The sequence below is a fragment of the Oncorhynchus nerka genome, linkage group LG18 (assembly GCF_034236695.1).
Source record: "Oncorhynchus nerka isolate Pitt River linkage group LG18, Oner_Uvic_2.0, whole genome shotgun sequence".
Classification (NCBI taxonomy): domain Eukaryota; kingdom Metazoa; phylum Chordata; class Actinopteri; order Salmoniformes; family Salmonidae; genus Oncorhynchus; species Oncorhynchus nerka.
Window position 1 is genome coordinate 56,722,903 of NC_088413.1, and position 19,791 is coordinate 56,742,693.

The following is a 19,791-nucleotide window of genomic DNA, read 5'->3' on the forward strand; positions in this document are numbered from 1 at the left end:
AGCTTCTTAATGTCGGTCAAAGAAAAGTGACTATAGTCAGACACTCCATGTGTAGCAAGTGAAGTGGGAGATTTCTAAATCAATGCAAAATGTAATTAAAATGACAGAATTACATTGGCTAAATGATCAACCAATAGGTAGGTGGTTGTTTCATATGAATGGAGATTTAGACATTGGACAGAGAGCGCAGCAAAATAGCCTCAATTAGCCTTGCTACTTTAGCTAGCTAGTTAGTTGGCTGGCTACTGTAGCTAGCTTCTTTACAACAATTTGATGCAGTCAAGCCCGGCACTACCAGATGGTATGATAGGTAACCTATGGCAGCAACAAGTTTGTCTAACTTGCGAGTCAGTTTGGCTACTTTCTATCCCCATCTCCTTGCCATAGACTGAGACAGAGCAGCGCACCGGCTTTTTAAAAAACAAGATTTAAACCATCTTAAAATAAAAAAATAAAAAAGATAGTATATGAATACTGAAAATCATTTAAAAATGCCCATCCCTATTCCTTAACTATATTTTCCAAGAGTAGGCAAAACACAGAAGATTTGATTGTTCAAACTGATCCCTAACCACCCTATAACCTATATACTACACGCCGAGCCATCCTCCAGAGGGAGTCATTTGGTTGGAGGGTTATGAAGAGATTTAAAATATTTGGAGGATTACATTGTCATAATCTGTGCTGGCTCAATCAGGTTGCTTTGAGTCAACAGCTCCCTTGGCAAGGTGAAAATCACTCACCACTGCCATCAGCAGAGAGAATCCACTCTGAAAAAATATCCTACCTAACACACAGACCTGCCCTAGTTGAATGGTTTTTGGTCATTACACATTGTCTGCCCTTTAGGCGTTTTCACACGGGCTGAGTGTGACACTCCTAAAACACAGGCAACAGAGAGAAAGGATTGATTAAAGCCAGTTTGCCTGAGTGTTGTGGGTCCCATCCCTGCTTGTTGATACCAAATACAGCACTATTTAGCCATCAGCAGGCAGGGTTTACAGTCAGTTCTGCTGAGGAAATCCAATGCAATCCCTGCCCCACTTTACATCGCCTTATATAACCATTCACTCTGCTGGAGACTGATACAGCAAGACACAATGTAAGGTAAGAGATACCGTCTCCCTCTACTCGAGAGTCAAGCACATTGCACATACACCTACTAGGTGCTTTAGTAAAGCCTCTTTTCCAAATTCCAGTTGCTCAGGTTTCACAAACCTAACACACCCATGTTATAAGAGAGGCACCTGGAGCCATAAACCGCACCCACATACCCCCATCTTACACACACACGTATGTGTGGTAGTAGAGTAGTGGCCTGAAGGCACACACTTAATGTGTTGTGAAATTGGTTGGGAATGTATTGCAATGCTGTTTAAAAAAAAAATGTTTTAACTGCCTTAATTGTGCTGGACCCCAGGAAGAGTAGCTGCTGCCTTGGCAGTAGCTATTGGGGATCCATAATAAATACAAATACACAACAAACAATTGCTCCTCCCCCCCCTCATCTTTTTTTCAGTGAAATCATTAGACTAGACAAATTCATACATTTCTCTCAATGAGGACTCAAACAGTAATGGTGAGAGCCTCCTCCACACTAGTGCCACAACTCTTGTGCCCACACATACAGAACTCAGCATCACGCAGAGAGCAATTATCACGTCACAGGAGACCAATCAAAGGTCTAATTAACTATGCTTCAAGTCATTTCCTCGCCATCTTAAATAAGCATGCCCCTCTCAAAAAATGTAGAACAAACAGATATAGCCCTTGTTGGGTCACTCCAGACCGGACTGCCCCCGACCAGCACAAAAACATAATGTGGCATACTGCACTAGCATGGAATAGTCTCCGCGATATGAAACTTTTCAGGGAAGTCAGGAACCAATACACACAGTTAGGAAAGCAAAGGCTAGCTTTTGCAAACAGAAATTTGCATCCTGCAGCTCTAACTCCAAAAAGTTCTGGAACACTGTAAAGTCCATGGAGAATTAGAGCACCTCCTCCCAGCTGCCCACTGCACTGAGGCTAGGAAACACTGTCACCACTGATAAATTGAACATTTCAATAAGCATGGCTAACCCAACCAACAGCTCCGCACCCCCCGCAGCTACTTGCCCAAGCCTCCCCAGCTTCTCCTTCACCCTAATCCAGATAGCTGATGTTGTGAAAGAGCTTCAAAACCTGGACCCATACCTATCATCACGGTTGACAACTCCATTGTGTCCTCCTCCCAGAGCGCTAAGAACCTTGGCGTGATCCTGGACAACACCCTGTCGTTCTCAACTAACATCAAGGCGGTGGCCCGTTCCTGTAGGTTCATGCTCTACAACATCCGCAGAGTACGACCCTGCCTCACACAGGAAGCGGCGCAGGTCCTAATCCAGGCACTTGTCATCTCCCGTCTGGATTACTGCAACTCGCTGTTGGCTGGGCTCCCTGCCTGTGCCATTAAACCCCTACAACTCATCCAGAACGCCGCAGCCCGTCTGGTGTTCAACCTTCCCAAGTTCTCTCACGTCACCCCGCTCCTCCGCTCTCTCCACTGGCTTCCAGTTGAAGCTCGCATCCGCTACAAGACCATGGTGCTTGCCTACGGAGCTGTGAGGGGAACGGCACCTCAGTACCTCCAGGCTCTGATCAGGCCCTACACCCAAACAAGGGCACTGCGTTCATCCACCTCTGGCCTGCTCGCCTCCCTACCACTGAGGAAGTACAGTTCCCGCTCAGCCCAGTCAAAACTGTTCGCTGCTCTGGCCCCCCAATGGTGGAACAAACTCCCTCACGACGCCAGGACAGCGGAGTCAATCACCACCTTCCGGAGACACCTGAAACCCCACCTCTTTCAGGAATACCTAGGATAGGATGAAGTAATCCTTCTCACCCCCCTTAAAAGATTTAGATGCACTACTGTTCCACTGGATGTCATAAGGTGAATGCACCAATTTGTAAGTCGCTCTGGATAAGAGCGTCTGCTAAATGACTTAAAAAAAAAAAAAAATATCAGCTGGGCAAGACAATCTGGACGCTCGCTTTCTAAAATTATCCACCACCATTGTTGCAACCCCAATTACTAGTCTGGTCAACCTCTCGTATCATTTGAGATCCCCAAGGATTGGAAAGCTGCCGCGGTCATCCCCCTCTTCAAAGGGGGATACAGTCTAGACCCAAACTGTTACAGACCTATATCCAGCCTGCCCTGTCTATCTAAAGTCTTCAAAAGCCAAGTTAACAAACAGATCACTGACCATTTCGATTCCCACCATAACTTCTCCGCTGTGCAATCCGGTTTCCGAGCTGGTCACGGGTGCACCTCAGCCACGCTCAAGGTACTAAACGATATCATAACAACCATCGATAAAAGACAGCACTGTGCAGCAGTCTTCATCCACCTGGCCAAGGCTTTTGGCTCTGTCAACCACCGTATTCTTATCGGCAGACTCAGCCTTTTAAATTTTTTTTTTTTTTAACCTTTATTTAACTAGGCAAGTCAGTTACTTAAGAACAAATTCTTATTTTCAAAGACGGCCTAGGAACAGTGGGTTAACTGCCTGTTCAGGGGCAGAACGACAGATTTGTACCTTGACAGCTCGGGGGTTTGAACTTGCAACCTTCCGGTTACTAGTCCAACACTCTAACCGCTAGGCTACCCTGCCGCCCTCGGTTTGTCAAATGACTGCCTCGCCTGGTTCACCAACTACTTCTCAGACAGTTCAGCGTGTCAAATCAGAGGGCCTCTGGCAGTCTCTATGTTGCTCTTGCTGCGGGTGATTCCTTGATCCACCTCTACGGAGACAACACCATTCAGGATACATCTGGCCCTTCTTTGGACGCTGTGTTAACAAACCTCCAGACGAACTTCAATGCCATACAACACTCTTTCCGTGGCCTCCAACTGCTCTTAAATGCAAGTAACACTAAATGCATGTTCTTCAACCGATTGCTGCCAGAACCCACCCACCAAACATCAAAACTCTGGAAGGTTCTGACTTAGGTATTTGTAGTTGTCCACATATTCTAGGTGTCTGATTAGACTGTAAACTCTCCTTCCAGACATTAAGCATCTACAAACCAAAACTAAATCTAGAGTCGGCTTCCTATTTCGCAACAAAGCCTCCTTCACTCACGCTGCCAAACACACCCTCATTAAACTGACTATCCTACCAATCCTAGACTTCTGCGATGTCATTTACAAAATAACCTCCAAAACTCCACTCAGCAAACTGGATGCAGTGCCAGCCGTTTTGTCACCAAAGCCCCATACACCCACCACTGCAACCTGTATCCTCTCGTCAGATGGCACTCACTACATATTCGTCGCCAGACCCACTGGCTCCAGGTCACCTATAAGTCTTTGCTAGGTAAAGCGCCGCCTTCTCAGCTCACTGGTCACCATAACACCCACCCATAGCACGCGCTCCAGCAGGAATATCTCACCGGTCATCCCCAAAGCAAACACCCCCTTTGGCCGCCTTTCCTTCCAGTTCTCTGCTGCCAATGACTGGAACGATGTGCAAAAATCAATGAAGTTGGAGACTTCTCTCCCTCACTAACTTTAAGCATCAGCTATCTGAGCAGCACACCGATCGCTGCACACAGCCCATCTGTAAATAGGCCATCCAGCTACCTACCTCATCCCCATATTGTTTTAATTAACTTTTTTGCACACCATTATTTCTACTTGCACATCATCATCTGCACATCTATCACTCGTGTTAATTTGCTGAATTGTAATTATTTCACTACTATGGCCTATTTATTGCCTTACCTCCTTACTCCATTTGCACACACTGTATATAGATTTTTCTATTGCTATTGACTATACTTTTGTTAATCCCATGTGTAACTGTTGTTTTTTGTTGCACTGCTTTGCTTCATCTTGGCCAGGTTGCAGTTGTAAATGAGAACGTGTTCTCAACTGGCCTAACTGGTTAAATAAAGGTTAAATAAAAAATGTCTGCGCTCTATGGACAATTCCTTCGACCTCATGGCTTGGTTTTTGCTCTGACATGCACTGTCAACTGTGGAACCTTAGACAGGCCTTTCCCTTTCATGTCTCAAGGATGATCAATGGAAACAGGATGCACCTGATCTCAATTTTGCATCTCATAGTAAAGGTTCTGAATACTTGTGTAAGTAAGGTATTTTTGTTTTTCTAAAAACCTGTTTTCGCTTTGTCATTATGGGCTATTGTGTGTAGATTGCTGAGGATAAAAAAGTTTTAATCCATTTCAGAGTAAGGCTGTAACATAACAAAATGTGGACAAAGTCAAAGGGTCTGAATACTTTATAAGCGCTTGCCCCAAAAATGTAAATGCATCAGTTTCAACTTTACACTGGGGAGGAACAAGAAAAAACAGAGTTATTTGCATTTTGGTTATTGCCAGTAACAACAAATCACCTGCCCAATGAGAAACTGCTTGCACAAGGCAATAGGGAAACCCTTTTATGTCAATCGCTGTAATTCTGTTTCATATATAAAAAGGCTGTCTATTCAGAGACATTGAGAAATTAACATGGCCCAGAAACAGTTACATGATAGATGCAAATTGAGCTCACGTTGGTTCCATTATTTGAATGCGTGTGAAATTTACCACAGATTCTGGGGCTTAGCCTACCCAATGTAAGCAAGTAAAGTGTTCTCTACAGACCACAGAATTTGTCAGCCTCTTCAAATAATGTTCAAAATGTGTATTCCAAAATATATCAGTTAAGAAAAGATGGATCAATTTTTGGTTCTTGAGGTCATTAAATGGAGTGGACATTGGTCACAGTTAAAGAGATGATTACCTAGCAATATTTTCGAGACTGGATACAACAAATAGCTACATACTGTAGCTACACTGCTACAGCTACAATGCATATCTTCAATAGTGCTGTCTATATCCCTTCACGACTAACTACTGTACAGTGGACTGAAAATGTAACCACCAGTAGCTGCATTGTTCTCACCACATACCTGCACAAATCAGCGAAGGCCTGAAAATTCAGCTTCTTCATCTTCTTCTCGCTGAGCCAGTAGCCCACTCTCCTGCCTTTCAAAAAAGTCTGCATCTCTCCACCTCACCTAACGTATGTTCTTAATCCAGATGTTAACAGTTACTTTCGATTCAACCTGGAAAACAGGAAACCGTCGTCTCACACGAACCTAGAGGGAAGGGATGAATTACTTAGCTAGCTAGCATTTCGTATTATGTGAGGAAACCAGATAGGTTGATTCTCCTCAAATCTTCCAACTACTTTAGTTCGCTAGCAAACTAACGTTAGTCAGCCATAACAACAATGTTCAGTTTATGACAGTGCTAGCGTACGTTAACTATACAGCCAACTTTACTTAATGTCAAATAACTATTAGCTACCTACATTAATGTTAACCAGATAAAACAAATGTGTCCCGGAGATAAATAGTCTTCCCCCCTGATTGCCTAGCTGCATTTCCCGAATAGAGACTAATTTCTACAGATGCGCCACAACATAAACCAAATTATTACTAATAATATACATAGCTAGCTATACAAGGTGGTTTCTGGATACATTCGCGAGCATAATGACAAAGCTCGAGGAGAAGCAGAAATGTACAGCTAATAAATATCAGAAGTTCAATAAAATGTATAGCTACCAGCTAGCTAGCACATTTCCTCCCTAAATGTCGTTGTCCTAGTAAGGATAGCCACCTAGCTAGCCTGATAGCTGTCCATTCTCCGTTCCGCTGGATGTTGAAGCTGAAGTTATGACTGCGCGGAGGTCTTCTCTTCAATCTAGACTGGTCGAAATGGGACCCTAACTGACAGTACACACACACTCTCTCGAGTCGTGCTCATTTAGGTAGCCCTAGCGCGTACCCCCTAAACAACTATGCATACCGCTAGCTACCTTGCTGTCAAACAGGGCAGAGTTTTTCACCCTCATTAGAAAATAAAAGCACGTCAGCACAGCTTCAAAGCCATACTGTAATGTCTTTGACGTCAGTTTAAACAACAGCTCCCCTATGTGGCAGCAATAAATACTTAACCCTTAAAGGGAACGTGGTCTTGTTTTTTTGGTAAGATGTGTGGATTCCATTAAAAAAATGTTTTTACTTCATCGGAAAAAACAACTACACTTTTGAAATGAAACCCAACATATTCGAACTGCATGCCTCAACTCCCCCTAACACCTGCCTTTAAACCTAATGATACAGAAGGGACACATTATCATTCAAACTGGTGAATGTTTCTAGGAACTACCATTGCGCCATCTGCTGGTAAAATATTTTGAATGTTGAAGTTGGTTTTGTCTCAGAAGTCCTCAAGCAGAGTTGACCAAACTCAGTCCTGATTTTTTGTGTGTCTGCTGCCCAGAGGGCGAGGGTGCTACATGTTTTGTGACTCGGACGATAGATGTGTTCTGCTTTGCTCTCTGGAGCAGAGCCCTGCTGAAAGGAGTGATAACTGGGGTGACGTTGAGTGTTGAGGTGGATCGATTGAAGTTGAGGATCCCCAGTGTCTGGGATGCACACTGTTCGGTGTGACAAATACCCACTGGCGAGTACGAGACTGAGGAGACCCTGCCTGTCCTTCTCAATTTTGATGCAGAGTGTTTGCCGGATTACGTTATGCTAGGGTATATCCGTTTTCCTGTGAGAGCTATTGTTTCGGAGCCCACTACGGTGTTTTAGGTGCCAATATTACGGTAATGTTGCAGCAGTATGTAGGAGGGAGATTCCGAGGTGTGAGAAGTGTGCAGGAGGGCATGGGACAAAGGAATGTGTAATTCTGGTGGAAAAAGTTAGGTGTTTTAATTGTGGGGGTGGCTATGTTGCTGGGGATCAGAAATGTCCTGTGAGAGTGAGACAGGTTGAAGTTTCCAGGGTAAGAGCAGTGCAGAAAGTGTCATATGCTGAGGCAGTGAGGACAGTTGAGAATGGAGGGCAAATGGTGAGGGAGCCTGAGAGGATCCCTGTGAGTAGTAGGCCAGGGTCATTAATTGTACCGCTGTTGTGACTTTTGGTTAATTAAAATTCAAGATAATTAATGGATTAATTCCTGGAATAATTAATTAACCGTTTTCCCATTCATTCTAAATCAACAATATTTTCCGTCTGAGTAGGATAGGAAAAGTCTATCAGTGTTTGGTTTCCAAGGAACTGGGATAATTCAGTTCAATTTGCTGTGGCTGCAGCTCGAATAAACTTGGGTTTCAATGGCCGAGCAGCTGCACACAAGCCTAAGATCCCCATGCGCAATGCCGAGCGTCGGCTGGAGTGGTGAATCATGCTTTACCATCTGGCAATCCGACTGATGAATCTGGGTTTGGCGGATGCCAGGAGAATGCTACCTGCCCGAATGCAAAGTTCCAACTGTAAGGTTTGGTGGAGTTATAATGGTCTGGGGCTGTTTTTCATGGTTCGGGGTGGGCCCCTTAGTTCCAGTGAAGGGAAATCTTAACGCTACAGCATACAATGACAATCTAGACGATTCTGTGCTTCCAACTTTGTGGCAACAGTTTGGGGTAGGCCCTTTCCTGTTTCAGCATGACAATGCCCCCGTGCACAAAACGAGGTTCATACAGAAATGGTTTGTCGAGATCGGTGAGAAAGAACTTGACTGGCCTGCACAGTGCCCTGACCTCAACCCCATTGCACATCTTTGGGATGAATTGGAATGTCGACTGCGAGCCAGACCTAGTCACCCATGGTTTTAGGGGTGTTATGTTTGTTCCATATATAATGACAAACCGGGGCGTAGGTTTAATTACTTTTAATGAACATATACTTCAGCTAGAAAACTCCATGTTTAGCCATGCAAGGCATCCTTTAACCATCTACCTAGCCTGCTGGGTAACGTAGTCTAAATGTTATGAACACATAACAACACAATAACAACACAAGGTTAGGGGAGGGTTTGTTCGAAATTATTAGGGATTTTTATTTTATTTTTATTAGTAGTACAGAATTAGGCAAACCATGAACGCTCGCAGACTTCAGCACAGTAGGTGGCGGCATGCGCCTTAAACGTTTGTTTTCTGACCGCCATTATACCAGGGACGTAAGTGGGCATTTCATATCAGTGTCGGTTGTTGAACGACAGGGAACGCAGGTCGAGCTGGCTGACTGTTTGGAAAGCTGTGACTAGCGATCAATCGTTCATAAACAAACAATCAAACTTGACTCGGTGTGGCACGGCTGTGCTGTGACTGGGTCAGAGATGGTAGGAGATAGTGATGGAGAAGAAAGTGAAGCAAGTATGGAGCATAGTGGTACAAATAAAGGAGGGGGTAAGAAAGAGAAAGAAAGTGGGAGAGAAAGGGAGCAAGGGTTTGAAGGGGACCGAGAAGTCTATGGAGGCAGAAAAGGAAGTTTGAGGAGACCAACAGTTTCCAACGCTAGCGGCAGTTCGGAGTTAGAAAGTGCCGAGGAAGGGTAAGATAAGACACGAGGGGAGCAGGGAGATGAGGAAGAGCAGAAAAGGATTCTGAAGTTTAGGGAGGAAATGGGAGTTGGGGCGAAGAGTCCAATAAGATTGACGGCTGTGATAAAAGTTGATTGGGGAAGTTGTCATTGCTAAAGTGCTAAGAGATGGAAGCGTGTTGGTATTCTGGAAGGACATGGCGCAGAGGGAAAAAGCTCTGAGTGAAGCAACTAGGGAAGTGTAAGGTGGTGTCGAGCAGCTGGAATGATCAATCAGTGGATTAAAGGGGTGATAACAGGAGGGCCTGTGAGTGACGACACTAAAGAGGTAAGGGACTATTTGAGAGGAGGCGTTCTAGTGGATGTTCAAAGATTGCAAGCAACAAGGGTGGAGTTAGAATAGATAGCATGTCTATTATGTTACACTTCAAGGACCAGGTACCGCCAAATATGCTATCAATAGCACTGCTTAAGTAGAGTCTAGAACAGAGAGGGAAGGATGTGGCAGTAACAGATGAGAAGGCAGAGATGATGGCCAAAGTGTTTGTGGAAGTGCATAGCTTGGCAAATTTGTTAGAGGGGCAGAGGGGGAGAGAGAGAACGAGAGAGGAGCATCCTGGAGTGCTGGATAGAAAGGAGGAGGTAAATTATGCATTGAATGCACCATTTACAATGGTAGAGAGGAAAAGGGCAATAGGTAAGGCTGGTTTAACTTCACCTGGGAAAGATGTGGTGTGCTTTGTTTTGTTGGCCCATCTTAGTGATGAGGCACTGGATAAGGTTTTGGTTTTGTACAACACAGTGTGGGAGGGAGGCACGGAAGGACCCAACGAGGCCAACAAGTTATCGGCCAATAGCTTTAACATCACATGTATGTAATATTATGGAACATATGATTACGGAGAGGGTAACTTACTTCCTGGAGAGCAGGGGACTGGTATCGCCACATCAGAGTGGGTTCAGGAAGGAAAGGGGGACTATGGACCCAGTGCTCTGTTTAGAAGCAGATGTCAGGAAGGCTCAGGTGAACAAGGAGACTGTTGTAACTGTCTTTTTTTGATGTGCCTATGATATGATGTGGAAGGAGGGATTGTTAATTAATCAAGCTTGATATTATCGGGTAGGAGGAAGAACGTAAAGGATTTCCTGTTTGGAAGGTCTATCCAGGTGAGGGTAGGAAAGTCACTATCAGGCAGATACCTGGTGGATAATGGTACACCACAGGGGAGTGTGATTAGTCCTCTGTCTTTCTCAATCATGATCAATGATGTTTACTCTCAGGTACAGCCGGATATTGGGAGGTCGTTATTTGCAGATGTTGGGGCCTTATGGAAGAGGGGAAGAAATGTGCCATACGTAGTCAGGAAGGTACAGGAAGCAATTGATGAAGTAGAGCGGTGGGCATTAATGTGGGGATTCAGGTTCTCTGTAGAGAACTCAGTGTTCTTTACCAGGGTGAAGGTGGGAGATGAGGTACGCTTGAAGTTATATAGGAGAAACTTGGAGAGGGTGGGGGCCTTCATGTTTCTTGGGGTATACTTTGACACTAGACTGACCTGTGCAGAACACATTGAGAGAGTGGTGGGAAAGTGTAAGATGCTAAATGTGATGTGCTGTCTGATGGGGAAGGAGTTGGGGGGCTGGGCGTTCTTCATTGAGGACCATGTATGTTGCATTGATCCAATCTATAATAGACTATGGCAGCATAGCGTATGGTTCGAAAGCCCGACCTCATTGGAAAGGCTAGATGTAATACAGGGATAAGGACTCTAATGTAATGGGGCATTTCAGGCGGCACTATAGGTAGAGATGGGGGATATGCCATTGCAGATTAGGCGACAGCAGCTGGCAATTAATTATTGGGTCAACCTACAAGGACATGTGGTGCCACATCCTGCAAAATGGATTTTATAGACATGCTGGGACCATGGCTGGGTAATATCCAGGCGAAGGAGATGGAACTGTATGGAAGGGAGTTTAGTCCAACGGTAGCTATTCTTGTAAATCCACCATGGCTACTCCCGCCTCCAGTAGTTGATCTAGAAGTGTAGAGAGACTACAGACAGATATGGAGGGTGTTGATCCATCTGATTTGTTTAAGAAATGTCTGGAAACTGTGTATCAGGATTTTGTGGCCATTTACACAGATGGCTCAAAAGACATACCGGGTCAGCATTTGTAGTGCAGGAACGTGGGGTGGAAGTCAGAAAACGTATTACAATAATCTGTCTGTATATACGGCAGAGCTGATGGCCATACCGTTGGCCTTGCAGTGGGTGGAGGAAGTCAAGCCAGACAGAGTAGTTATTTGCTCTGATTAATGTGCAGTGTTAATGAGTCTCAAGTCCTTTAGCTCATGGAGCAGACAAGACCTGATTTATGAGGTGCTACAAACCCATGGCAGGATTAGACAGATGGGTATACAGATAACATTTACTTGGGTCCCAGCCGATGTGGGGGTGGAGGGGAACAAGGCAGTTGATGTACTGGCTAAACAAGCACTTAGAAGTGGGGATGTTGATGTTGTAGTTTCAATGAGCAAGGCCGAGGCAAAAAGCCTGATATGAACAGTGGTGCAGAGAGGGCAGGAGCAGTGGAAGAGAGATACTAAAGGGCAGGCATTTATTTCAAGTACAAAGGAAAGTCGGGGAGGACAGCAGGACGGTACAGAAGAGAGGTGGCTATTTTTACAAGTTAAGGGTGGGACTCAGCCAGTTGAATAAGTCCTTACATGTGATAGGACAGCATCCAACAGGAAAGTGTGATTATTGCCAGGAAACAGAGACCGTGGAGCATGTTTTGCTACGGTGTGGGCAGTATCAGAGGGAAAGTGAGAGGCTGAGATCTAGTATGAGGGAGAAGGGGATATAGGACATTAGTTTAAAGAGTATATTGAGTAGAACGTCATTAGATATAGTCTAAAATATTTTCTTTTTTTTAAAGAGCAACAGGGTTGGCAGGTATGATTTAGTTTATCCCTGTCTCTGGCCCACACTACACTCTAGGACAGTATGTGGTGGTAATGCACCATAATGTTGGATGCCAACCGCCGATAAACCCCCCCGAAGAAGAAGAAGCCATTATACCATAGAAGAATAGTGCATCTACAGGTGAGACACATTTCCGTTTAACCGAAGGGTGAAAAGGTTCCCGGCTGTCAATCAGAGACTGGCATGATCCATTGTTGACAAAAGGTATAATGTATTCATCACATGCTTCGTAAACAACAGGTGTGGACTAACAGTGAAATGCTTACTTACGGGCCCTTCCCAACAATGCAAAGAGAAAGAAAATTGAGAAATAATAGAAAAGTAAAACGCATAATAAAAGTAACAATAGATACACAATGAGTAATGATAACTTAGCTATATTCAAGAGGTACCAGTACCGAGTCCATGTGCTGAGGTATGAGGTAATTGAGGTCGATATCTACATGTAACTAGGAAAGTCAGTAGCAGCAGCATATGTGATGAGTTAAAACATTTAATTGCAAAAAGGGTCAATGCAAATAGTCTGGGTAGCTATTTGGTTAACTATTTAGCAGTCTTACGGCTTAGGGGTAGAACCTGTTCAGGGTCCTGTTGTATCCGGACTTGGTGCATCGGTACCGCTTGCCGTGCGGTAGCAGAGAGAACAGTTTATGACTTGGGTGGCTGGAGTCTTTGATCATTTTTAAGGCCTTCCTCTGACACCGCCTGGTATATCAATTTATAAAGCCCTTTTTACATCAGCCGATGTCACAAAGTGCTATACAGAATAGAGGTCCTAGATGGCAGGGAACTCTGTCCCAGTGATGTACTGAGCTGTCCGCAATACCCTCTGTAGTGCCTTGCGGTCGGATGCCAAGCAGTTGCCATACCAAGCAGTGATGCAGTGTCGAGATGCTCTCAATTGTGCAGCTGTAAGAAAGAGGTCAGATGAAGCAGATGCTAAGCTACAGGACTGTTTTGCTAGCACAGACTGGAATATGGTCTGGGATTCTTCTGATGGCATTGAGGAGTACACCACATCAGTCACTGACTTCATCAATAAGTGCATCGATGACGTCGTCCCCACAGTGACCGTACGTACATGCCCCAACCAGAAGCTATGGATTACAGGCACCATCCACACTGAGTTCAAGGGTTGCTTTCAAGGAGCGGGACTCTAACCCTGAAGCCTATAAGAAATCCCGCTATACCCTCCGACGGACCATCAAACAGGCAAAGCGTCAACACAGGACTAAGATTGAATCATACTACACCGGCTCTGATGCTCGTCAGATGTGGCAGGGCTTGCAAACTATTACAGACTACAAAGGGAAGAGCTGCCGAGTGACACGAACCTACCAGACAAGCTTAATTACTTCTATGCTCGCTTCGAGGCAAGTAACACTGAAATGCATGAGAGCACCAGCCACTCCGGACGACTGTGTGATCACGCTCTCCGTAGCCGATGTGAGTAAGACCTTCAAACAGGTCAAAATTCACAAGGGAGCAGGGCCATACGGATTACCAAGACGTGTACTCCGAGCATGCGCTGACCAACTGGCAAGTGTCTTCACTGACATTTTCAACATGTCCCTGACTGAATCTGTAAAACCAACATGTTTCAAGCAGAACACCTTAGTCTCTGTGCCCAAGAACACTCAAGTAAGCTACCATGAAGTGCTTTGAAAGGTTGGTAATGGCTCACATCAACACCATTATCCCAGAAATCCTTAACCCACTCAAATTTGCATACTGCCCCAACAGATCCACAGATGATGTAATCTCTATTGCACCCAACACTGCCCTTTCCCACCTGGACAAAAGGAACACCTATGTGAGAATGCTATTCATTGACTACAGCTCAGCGTTCAACACCATAGTAGTTCCCTCAATGCTCATCACTAAGCTAAGGGACTAAACACCTCCCTCTGCAACTGGATCCTGGACTTCCTGATGGGCAGCCCCCAGGTGGTAAGGCTAGGGAACAACACATCCACCACGCTGATGCTCAACACGGGGGCCCCTCAGGGGTGCGTGCTCAGTCCCCTCCTGTAGTCCCGGTTCACTCATGACTGCATGGCCGGGCACGTGAAGAGGGCACGACAAAGCCTATTCCCCCTCAGGAGACTGAAAAGATTTGGCATGGGTCCTCAGATCCTCAAAAGGTTCTATAGCTGCACAATCGAGAGCATCCTGACGGGTTGCATCAATGCCTGGTATGGCAACTGCTCGGCCTCTGACCGCTAGGCACTACAGAGGGTAGTGCGTACGGCCCAGTACATCACTGGGGCCAAGCTTCCTGCCATACAGGACCTCTATATAAGGCGGTGTCAGAGGAAGGCCCTAAGAATTGTCAGACTCCAGCCACCCTAGTCATAGGTCCTAAAGGCTCCTTAACAGCTTCTACCATAAGACTGCTGAAAAACTAATCAAATGGCCACCAGACTATTACATTGACCCCCCCCCATTTGTTGTGTACACTGCTTCTACTCGCTGTTTATTATCTATGCACAGTCACTTCACCCCTACCTACATGTACAAATTACCTCTAACCTGTACCCGCACACTGACTCGGTACAGGACCCCCTGTATTTAGTCTCGTTATTTTGTTACTTTTTATTATTTTGTAAATATTTTATTGACTCTTCTTGAACTGCACTGTTGGTTAATGGCTTGTAAGTCTACAGGTCGGTCTACAGTTGTTGTATTCGGCGCATGTGACAAATAAAGTTTGATTTGATTTGATACTAAATCATTACGTTTCTCTTTGACGTCACAATTGCGTGACTTCACTTGGCCAAAGTCGCAGTCACAATACAGCCTGAAAAATCTTTGTTCTGTCGCAGACTCGCAAGTGTCTGTCTAGCCATTTCGCTCACCAGGTAAGGCTACTTGCAAGTAATTAGCGATATAATTCAAATAGTTATCCGCAAGTACTACTATAAAGATGACAACGAAGCATGCTTCTAGTCGAAATATTGAACGTTAGCTAGCATAATCTGTTGTTAGCTAGCTTATCTGACGGAATGTTTTGAATATGCCAGCAGACCGTTGGAAATTATTTTGTTGCAATCAGTCAAGGTGAGATGACTAGCAAATCGGCTACAAATGTGGCAGAATTCAAATGTATTTACACTACATTGTTTGACTTTGGCCGTAGTGTTGTTTTCCTTACTCCCCCACGTGGTAGGAGTAGGGGACCGAAGAATGTAGTTGTGTGCATATGTACATCCATCCATTTGAGTGGGTGTTTTATTTTGTTCCAAGAATGTCTGTGAACGAGGAGCGCACCGTGACCGTACAGGACATTCTGGAAGACGAGGAGCTGCAAGAGGCGTATGCTGTGTTGGCTGGAAGTGATCCAGATAATTGTTCCTATCCCCAGGTAAAGATGCTGCCTGCCCACATCTGTATCGCCACACCCAGAGAACAGCCACTGACCCCAGATTCAGTGTGGCCTTTTGTGTCTTCTTTATGTTACTACATACAATATGTCATCAGGGACATCAACCAACCGAGCCACGACCTGTTCTCCCCGCTTTAGAAGCAAGCGGTACAGGAGCATTGTGACTAAAACTAACAGACTGGCAAATAACTACATATAATATCTATTCTATTGTGTTACAGGGATATGTGAAGAGACAGGCTGTTTTTGCCTGCAACACTTGCACACCCAGAGGGGTAGAACCTGCTGGGCTCTGCCTTGCCTGCACCAACCATTGCCATGATGGGCATGACATATTTGAGCTCTACACAAAAAGGTATGAACCTGATGTAAAGGGACATTCACAAATTCCAGGAGTACAAACAACACTAAGGTTTAGGTAGCTGTTTACATTTCCATACTCATTGTAGTACTTGTTGAGGTCTTGAAATTGCTTATTTGCATCTATTTGTTTGCATGTAGGAATTTCCGCTGTGATTGTGGAAACAGCAAGTTTGGCGTGTTTAGGTGCCAGCTGAGTCCTGTAAGTGTTCTAATATCCTATCTACCCCTCAGTCATGTCATCCTGACAGCTGAAAACATTGATGCCTGATTTCCATTGTTCCTTTTCTCTTTGCAGGGCAAAGACCAACTAAACGCAAAAAATCATTATAATCACAACTTCCATGGCTGTTACTGTACCTGTGACAGACCTTACCCAGACACTGAAGATCAGGTATGGATTTGATTCCAGCATTACGCCATCCATCCCTTCACATTTTGCTATTGATGAATGAATACATGTTTTAGTTCTGTCTGAATCATAGGCTTTGTTGATATGCTAGGTCTCTAGGATTCAGTACGTGTTGTTGAAAGAATGATGGATATGTCATTCCTCATAACAAAAACACCCTCTCATGCATCCTCCCTCCCATAAGGTTAATGAGGATATGATTCAGTGCATCATCTGTGAGGACTGGTATCATCCCAGGGTATGTATCAAGGGGCAACATCATGATTGTTTTCAGGTGTGTTTTGAGATTTAATCTTTGTTAGCTGGGATAATGGTTTTGATACAAAGACCAGCATGATTACTTCTCCTTGACCATGTGGTCCTTCTCTGTGACAGCACCTGGGTTGTACGGTGGAAGACTCTGAGGAGCTGCAGGAGATGGTGTGTGAGACCTGCATGAACAAAGCCCCCTTCCTCTGGACATACTCCACCCACATTGCAGGTGTGTTATTCCTCCCACTAACAAAGAGCGAGAGCTAGGGATCCAGAGCTCTGGGCTTGGGTTATAACCCACCCCATACTACTTATGAAAATACATATCTTTCCATTTTGAACTAGTTAAAGATGGAAGATGTCAGTCTTCTTCATCTAGAGGTAATTTGGGCTAGGTTTTTAGTGCACAGACAGTGACGATGAATTAAACCTGATCGCTATACAATGTCATGCCCTTTATGTACATTCTGCAGTTAAAACAATAGTAATGTATATTGTTGTTTTTCAAGAACCTCCTGTGGTCAAAGTGAGCCCCTGTAAAGGGGAGGTTGAAGTCAATAAGGAGCCAGAGGACAAGAGGAGTGATGAGCCCTGTAAGAACGGGGGCGAGGGGTCCTCTACCAGCCCCAGCTGTCAAGAGAAGGTAAGGAGAGCCAAGCTTTGACTTTTACAATTGCGTTTGAAACCTAGACTCCTAAATGCATGACTCACCACTTGCACCAAGCAAATGGGAATGACATCAGGGTGAGGAGAGGAACTCTTGGCTGTGTTTTCATTGAAGGCAGACATAAACACACATCTATACTTAAGTAGACATTTGGTTAATACTGCCTGCTAAACCAATTCATACATTCTTCAAAACTCATTCGGCTCCCGAGTGGCGCAGCGGTCTAAGGCACTGCATCTCAGTGCTACAGGCGTCACCACAGACCCTGGATTGATCCCGGGCTGTATCACAACCGGTCGTGATCGGGAGTCCCATAGGGCGGCACACAATTGGCCCAGTGTCGTCCGCTTTAGGGGAGGTTTGGCCAGGGTATAGGCTGTCATTGTAAAATAAGAATTTGTTCTTAACTGACTTGCCTAGTTAAATAAAAATCCACTCAGCTATTTGGTGTGATTTGCGGTGTGTCACCTGACTCCCAGCAGATGGCAGTGGAGGGTAATGTATTGTGCGGATGCAAACAGTGGACTCCTGTTCTTGTTGTGCTGCCTGGCTGCCCTCCCCTTTGGGTAATTAAGGAAGAAATTATCCATGGGACACAGATTCCCCTGCTCTGGGGACTGGCTTGGCCAGGCTTCACAGTTCAGCTTACTGTAAACAAGACTGATTTCATCAGCCCACCCTCTCATTGTGTCAACTCCTATTAGAGAGCTTGTGTGTGTTGCTTCCGCGGGATGTTGTATTTATTTATTTTAAAATTAAACAAGCCCCCTGGATTATGGGATCGGTCCCTCTTCCTCTTCGTTCTCCACTAACACAATCCTGAAAAGCCTAAAATATAATGCATGTTTCCTCCCTTGCTGTCTTGTGTCCAGAATGAGGCTACGAATGGGAGGACTGCCTGCAAACGGACTCACCAGGAGATGACAGGCCTTCCTGTGAAGAGCCAGGACAAGACTGTGTATTGCAGGCTGAGGGAGCTGAAGACACAGGGCCTGGAGAGAGCTAGGGAAGGGGCTGTGTTCTGGCCTTACCACTGGAGAGCCACGCTGTGCACCTGCGTCAGCTGCAAGGTGGGTCACTAAAGATTCTTCTCTCTTGAGATTATGTATTTTGCCATGACTGATTTCAAGCACAGTGCAGCAACTGTGTTGTTTTTAGCTATTTGATGTGGAACAAATAGATTGCTGTATATACTTTACTGGTCATTCAGCACATTGTAGTGTCAGCCCTTTTAGATTGGATAAAGGTGTAGAGCGGTTTCCATTGTATGTTTGTTGTTTCTGCTCAGAGGGCCTACGTCGACGCGGGAGTGCAGTTCCTGCTGGATGAGTCAGACACTGTCCTGGCCTATGAGAACAGAGGCACTGTAGAGCAAGGACCTGCTAGTCTTGACAGTCTGCTCATGTCAAGCCTGAGTACTCTGGACCGCGTGCAGCAACTGGAGATTGTTTACCGTAAGGATGGGGACTGTCTTTTTCATTCCCTTGTTTGGCAGTTATTACCTGTAGATGAAACCAAACACGGTGTGTTTCTTACCATTTGATGAACTGGGTTGATGAAGTAAAATGTTCCCTCATTCAGAGTTCAATGAGATGCAGACTGAACTGATGACATTCCTACGGCAGATAGCTGATGAAGGAAAGGTGAGGAGCTGTATGTTTGTTTACTGAAGACAAAATGTCTGGTGGTAGTTTCCAAGAGGGCACATGAACACAGCATAGGAAACCAATATATGAGCAGTAGTCCATAGGTTACTTGTCATGTCAGCACTTGTTTGTCATTGATCTGCTTGTGTCCAAACAATAGCTGAAGAACACTGTGGTCATTCACCTCTAATCCCCATTGAACCACTCCTCCCCTCAGGTTGTCACAGCAGAGGCCATCCACCAGTTCTTTGGGGAGCTGATGTCCAGGAAGAGGCGGCAAATGAACAGCTGATGTCATTCTGCCCCTCAGTGGCGTTGTCTACTTGTTTTTTAATGTTACTTTGGGTTCATAGCAAAACAGTTCGATGTCCCTCAAACGCCTTCTGCTTTAAATAAAAGATGCTGTTGCTGAGGTTTGAAGTTGAACATTTTGCTAAAAGGTTATTGAATGGGTCTCCATGAATTTCAAATGACATTCCTTGTCTTATGAGAAACTGACAGTTAGCATGCTGGGAGAGATGCTAATGATTTTAATCATGGACATGAAGTCTAAGTTGTCGTTAGACTTTCATTATGTGACACCCGACTATGCACTGCCATTCATATTGAAGCGTGACAATTTGATGGTGTCACTGGTATTAAATGAAACAGTTCATTCAGCATTCTGTGTGAAGTGATTCCACGGCTACTT

The 19,791-nt window shown here is 44.9% G+C and overlaps 2 protein-coding genes across 4 annotated transcripts in view; one reads left to right on the forward strand and one right to left on the reverse strand.

The window, feature by feature from the left end:
- LOC115146182 (inositol-tetrakisphosphate 1-kinase-like) overlaps positions 1 to 6,956 on the reverse strand; it is a 39,477-nt gene extending 32,521 nt beyond the window's left edge. Inside the window, exons 1-2 of one of the 2 annotated variants that reach the window (XM_029688091.2) lie at positions 6,675 to 6,956; positions 5,960 to 6,148 (exon numbers count right to left, since the gene is read on the reverse strand). In XM_029688091.2, the coding sequence (XP_029543951.1) occupies positions 5,960 to 6,054 (95 nt within the window). In that variant the 5' untranslated portion in view covers positions 6,055 to 6,148; positions 6,675 to 6,956. Of the gene's footprint in view, positions 1 to 5,959; positions 6,149 to 6,619 lie in introns of both variants that reach the window. The other variant, XM_029688090.2, reaches the window with a different exon arrangement.
- A 2,836-nt stretch (positions 6,957 to 9,792) lies between these two features.
- LOC115146183 (putative E3 ubiquitin-protein ligase UBR7) lies at positions 9,793 to 19,759 on the forward strand. Of its 2 annotated transcripts, XM_029688093.2 has the most exons (13): positions 9,793 to 9,826; positions 12,394 to 12,498; positions 15,625 to 15,742; positions 15,985 to 16,118; positions 16,265 to 16,325; positions 16,422 to 16,517; positions 16,720 to 16,773; positions 16,911 to 17,016; positions 17,297 to 17,430; positions 18,327 to 18,524; positions 18,743 to 18,908; positions 19,036 to 19,097; positions 19,318 to 19,759. In XM_029688093.2, the coding sequence occupies exons 3-13, from the start codon at positions 15,626 to 15,628 to the stop codon at positions 19,390 to 19,392; spliced, it is 1,203 nt and encodes a 400-aa protein (XP_029543953.1). In that variant the 5' UTR covers positions 9,793 to 9,826; positions 12,394 to 12,498; position 15,625; the 3' UTR covers positions 19,393 to 19,759. The 2 variants fall into 2 exon arrangements, with proteins under 2 accessions (XP_029543953.1, XP_029543952.1); XM_029688092.2 differs by lacking the exons at positions 9,793 to 9,826; positions 12,394 to 12,498 and adding an exon at positions 15,117 to 15,239.
- The last annotated feature ends 32 nt before the right edge of the window (positions 19,760 to 19,791 follow it).